General features: G+C 50.2%; 1 protein-coding gene across 1 annotated transcript; it reads right to left on the bottom strand.

Moving 5' to 3' along the window:
• Nucleotides 1-2,696: 2,696 nt before the first annotated feature.
• LOC101785159 (protein GLUTAMINE DUMPER 2) lies at nucleotides 2,697-3,511 on the bottom strand. Its single transcript, XM_022827686.1, has one exon. The coding sequence runs from the start codon at nucleotides 3,376-3,378 to the stop codon at nucleotides 2,845-2,847; it is 534 nt and encodes a 177-aa protein (XP_022683421.1). The 5' UTR covers nucleotides 3,379-3,511; the 3' UTR covers nucleotides 2,697-2,844.
• Nucleotides 3,512-5,506: the final 1,995 nt, after the last annotated feature.

Below are 5,506 nucleotides of genomic sequence, written 5' to 3'. Positions count from 1 at the left end.
ACACACGTTCCCTTGGATTCGATACCCTTGAAATACTCTGAGGTGAAAGCTACAGCGGTATCCGTGCGCTTGCGGATTTATTCGCTCTCTCTAGAATACCCAATACCCAACGATTCATCCTAGGGAATAGGATCACGAGGACTCTATGCATCAATGGTGGACGGTGATGGCATCGAGAAGTTGCTGCTCAAGGAAAGGTTTGCATTCCCTCATCATGCTCACCTCATGAACAATCTGGAGAGAGCAGAATGCGAGGAATTTCAACCACGCGGAGCGAAGCTCAAGGATGAGGCGTCCATGTGGTGCACGGTGGGCACCAAGCACCTGACCGTTTTGCTGTCCCATTTTTGATAGACAACAGTTTATAGATAGAGTGTAAATAGCTGTGTTCAGTACCTTTGGAACTCCTTAGTTCCAATTCTTTTTAATATAATTGGCAGCTTTTCCGTCCGGTTCGTTTCATAAAAAAAGAAACGAACAGTAAGCTAGTGCTAATCAAAACCAGCTTAGAAACACAAAACAATTACAAATCAAGATAAGAATCAACAAATTACAAGTGACTTGTTTGAAGAGGAAACCGAATAAACCCTGCATCATCATCATCACACTGAGCGGAAGTTGAAGGGACATGTGGCACGTTAAAAGCAAAGGCAAGTTTTTTTTTTTTGAGAAAAAAAGCAAAGGCAAGGTTGAGCGAATCACGCGAGCTTGTTTTGCAATCCAACCGTGTGGATCGGTTCTGTTCACATCTACAGCAACGCTAGTTCAGTAGCTAGCGTGCGTGCTGGTTTTCTTAATACATCTCCGAAGAAGGTACATACGCAGAAGTTTGGACGTAGAGACAAGGACAATTTTCTTTCATGTTTGTGAAGTACGTGTTAACTGAAATCGTGCTCTTTTGATCAAACAGTACACCTTCTGGCTTCTCTCTGTCACCGAGGTAAAGCAAGTTCTGACCCAAACATTCTTCCGTTGCCAAACCCAAACATCAAGCAACCTTTCCGACCGAAAGCTGGGCGCTGACGCCTTCGTGTCTCTCGCTTTAACTTTCCTGGATTTGCGAAGCTGCAATGAATAACGCATCAAACTCCCGTCTTTTTATATTAAAAAGCACGGTGGCATGTGAGAGTGGTGTGTGTACGAATGCATCATTCTTGAAGTGAAAAAAAATTTAACGGATGTTTAGAAGCACTCCACTCAAAAAAAAATTAGTTCCACTCCACCAACTCCACCTTCTTTCAACTCTACGCCACAAATTCAGGAAAATATGACGCTAGTGGACCTGTTTGGCTAATGAGATGACTCCAGCTCTAGGAACGAGATATTTTTTGTGTGCATTGTCTATTATACCCTTGTGTTATGGGATCCACGCGTCGGTGTCTATCGGAGTTCTTCAACCATGATGAGCAGGCAGAAGCGCCGTGACTCCGCGGGCAGGCACGGCTCCCGCATCCACGGCACCCCCGCGACCCCGGCAGGCAAGTGGCGGCGGCGCGGCCCGGTGGTCAGCAACACGCGGCGTGCGGCGGTTGCGACGCGGCCCGGCCTCGACGAGCTGCAGTGGAGGGGGCGACAGGAGAAGAGGACGCAACAATCGGAAGGTGGGGGACACGTAGCGGCATGCGCGGCCCCAGCCCCAGAGATCGCTGGCACAGCTTCGGGGGGCTAGCGGGCAGCGGAGGTGCTGCACCACTGCCCAAGGCGGCGCGGCCTTAGCTCTGGCAAGGGGCGCCACAAATCCACGTGCCGGGCGGCGGCGTGGCCCCTGCGGGTAGGTAGTGGCTTGACCACAGCCGCGGTGGGCAGGGGCGGCACGGCCTGTCCGTCGACGGCGACCCAACCGTGGAGGGCAGGGGCGGCGCGGCCATGGTGGGAGAGGCGATGAGAGGAGGTGAGCGATTCTTTTGTTTTGTGAACTGGTAAGTTGTGTAATGAGTGGCAGTAGTGGGTAAATAACCCACAACTCCATGAGGAGGTCTAAAACGAGTGTTTTTGGAGCACCCCTTGAGGTACTCCAAGAAAAATATGGATCTGACCTCTAGCTCCACGTTTTTTTTGGAGCTGGAGTTTTGGAGCTAGACGTGTTTGATAGTGAGTTTTGTGGAGTTGGTGGAGTGGAGCTGTTTTTCCTGGAGTGGAGTGCTGCCAAACAACCCTGCTACCGTATGGAAGGTTTTGAGTGGAAGTCTAGACTAAAAACACATTCTTTCTGAAGGGTATCATTTAATTTGAGTATTTCCCTATTATTCAGCACATTTCGGCAAAAAGGTGTCGTTTAATCTGAGTGTTTCCCCATTCCACACTACGTTACATGAAACATTCCACACTACGTTACATGAAACATACGCGAAGCTTGTCAAAAAACATCTCCTGAAACACGCATCCTATTTACCAAAAATGACAAGATTACAGTCGAAATATGCGAACACATGGAGCAATAGATTTTTGTTGCGTGCGAGGTTAGAGGTTTGCATTGGACAATAGGTTGAAGACGAGGTAGCCGGATAGAGGAGTGAGGCGAGATTGTAGGTGACTACATCGAAGACGACATCCTGACCGTTGGATCTTGATCCTAATGTCAAAGGCCTAAATTTCAGGCAACTCAAGGTTAGCAAAATAAAGAATAATTTACCATATTGTTGGAAGTAGACGTTGTAGAAAAACAAACTGACCCCAATGATTTCCACCCTCACTGATAATGCAATTTTTCTTCACCTGAATCATTACCAAATTATTTACACATTCCAGCCGAGAATGATAAGCGAACAAAATTTAGAGAAAGAGATCGAGCAGAAAATTTATCGCAGGCTGCCCTCAAAACTCTCTCTCTTCTCTGTTCACACTTCACACGTGATCTAGCTGCCGGTCTCGCTCGTCACCGGCGACCAGGCCGCTTTCCCCATCCCCCGCCACGCCGCGGTTCTTCTCCTGATGCTCCGTCTCTGGCGACCCTTCCCCAGCGGCTGCGTGCTCGTCGCTGTTACTACCGCGCGCCCGGCGGACGATGGGCGCGGCCAAGAACGTGGGCGTCTTCTCCCCGGCCATGACGACGGCGACGAGGTCGGCGACGGTCGCCGGAGACGCCGCGGCGGTGGCCGCGGGCGACTTGGAGCCGTCGCCGTCCGTGGCACCGAGAGCGGAGGAGGAGGAGGAGGAGGCGTCGCCGGTGCCGAGGTGGTTGTTGAGCTTCCAGTAGGAGCAGGCGAGGATGAGGAGCGCCAGCGTGATGAGGGCCAGCATGGCGGCCAGCCCGCCGAAGAGGTACGGCACCGGCGAGTGCCACGGCGAGGCCGGCAGCGCCGCGGCCGCCGGTGGTGTCGCCGCCGGCGGTGTCGGCGTCGACGCGGGCCTGGACGCGCTTGTTGGCGGTGGCCTCATGGCTTGAAGCTAGTGCTCTCTGGCTGCTGCCTCCCTCTGTCTCTCTGCGTGATAAACTGGCAATTGTTGGCAGGCAGCGGAGATGAGAGGTGGCTTGGCGTAGGGGAAATGGCAAAGTGGAGGGTTAGGCTGATGAGAGGTATTTATAGAAGGTTATAGGAGTCCAGTTTTTTATTGTGCTATGAAAAAAGAAAGATATTTTTCCTGGGACTTGAAGAACATCCATGTTCAGCCCAAGTTACTTCTTCAATAAAGAATATGTGATGCTCCACCGTAAGAGTTTCCATCTTTTTTCATTCTTATCACATTTTTTTAAGTGCCTTGCGTTATTTTTTTTTGAAGGAACAGTGCCCTACATTATTATGACCTATAACCCAATTAGTTTTTTTTAAATGACCAATGATTTTTTTAAATAGAGTTACTATCTTTGCCGATAGTTTTAGTAAATTTCCAACCACCTAATTACCCATGGTTTTGTTATTGGTTCTCAATAAATATACTAATACCATTTGGCCACACCTGTGAGAAGTGTTAGGAAAAATAACTACTCCTGTAGTGTTGTAATCTGGGCAGTCGAACTTTTAAGTTTTAGATGTGGCTTGATTGTTGTAACGAGTACAATTCATTTCGATATATATGAACGTAACGCTAGCGCTAGGCCAACACGGTCAATTATGTGCTGCTACATGCACTAGCCAAATATACCAAAAACGATAGCTAGTCGCCTAGTCTGATGGGAAATGCTTTTTAAGGTTACCTGCAAATGCTTCTCGCTTTCACGACTGATGGCGTTGGCAACGGCGGGCGGGTAGCTGCAGCGACAAGGATGGGCACAGATTCAACGGTCCCGTGACCGCAGTTACGGCGACCATCGTCTTTGACAGGAAGTCAAGCACACGTCGGCCGTGCATCGTCGTCCTGCTGGCTGGCCAGCCGCTCACGTCGCTGGCGGAGCAGTTATTAGGCAGTCACGAAGAAAGCAGGGACGACGGACCCTGCTGCCGGAGTTCCGGTTTGCCGATGATGGACGCATTCAATTTTGCAGGTGGATCCGCCGGCCGGCGGCCGGAATTGCACGAAGGGGAGGTCAGGTCGATCTCTGGCACTAGGACACGTACTACGTGTTCATCATGCGTGTCTGGGTCAGGGACAATGCGCGCTTTCCGGTGGTGAAGCCAGGGCTAGGCGCCGGCCGGCCAGAAGAATTGATGATGGTTGTTTGGATCACAACCGATGCAATGACGATCTCGATCGATCTCCACATGTGAAGTCTGGTATACCAATTATGTTGCTGTCTGTTCATGCCCACCTCCTTTGTTTCAGCGTCCATTCAGCGAACGTCATCTGCGTCTGTGCGTGAGTACAGGCTGTTGGTTCGTGCGTATACGTACCTCGGTCGGCTTCAGTCCGTTGATGTGTACGTCGTACAACACGTACGCGCATACGTATAGTGTGTAACGGTAGTAGTAGTGGTTGCTGCTGACGAGTACTGATGACTACGAGCTGTCTGTCCGGGGGCGTCGTCAGGTCCTGATGCATTGGCGGCTGGTCGAGGAACCTGATCGATGAGCTCCGCAAGCAGATGACGACGAGCCCTTTGCTGCTTCGATCAATTCCTTCTCCAGGATGGATGGATATATGGGATGGCGTGCTCCGTCCGGCCACCGCCAACGCCGCTCCCGGCAGCCGGAAATCCCGCGCGTCGGGCGTCCTCTCCTGCTGCTCGCGCGCGGCACACACTTGCATCATCTCGCGGGGAGCCTCAGCTCGCTCAAAAATAGGACACGCATCGCCAGCCACGTCGATCAGTAGAGAAACATGCACATTTTTTTTAGGAAAAGAAACATGCACATTGGTGCGCTCTATGTTTCAAAGATATGTGCAGCAACCCGTATAGTTTTCACACTCTCTTATATTTTGGATGCTTAGGCTCCGTTTGGTTCCTAGATTAAAGTTTAGTCCCTGTCCCTGTCACATCGAATATTTAGATACTAATTAGGAGTATTAAACATAGACTAATTACAAAACCTATTGCACAGATGGAAGGCTAATTCGCGAGACGAATCTATTAAGCCTAATTAGTTTCATATTTGCCAATTGTGATACTACAATAAACGTGTGCAAATTA

Source organism: Setaria italica, chromosome VI, assembly GCF_000263155.2.
Source record: "Setaria italica strain Yugu1 chromosome VI, Setaria_italica_v2.0, whole genome shotgun sequence".
Classification (NCBI taxonomy): Eukaryota; Viridiplantae; Streptophyta; class Magnoliopsida; order Poales; family Poaceae; genus Setaria; species Setaria italica.
Note: the sequence above shows the minus strand (reverse complement) of the source record. Positions and strands in the feature narration are given on the sequence as shown.

Coding starts and splice junctions, on each gene's coding strand:
- LOC101785159 (XM_022827686.1), bottom strand. CDS start 3,378: ATGAGGCCACCGCCAACAAGCGCGTCCAGGCCCGCGTCGACGCCGACA.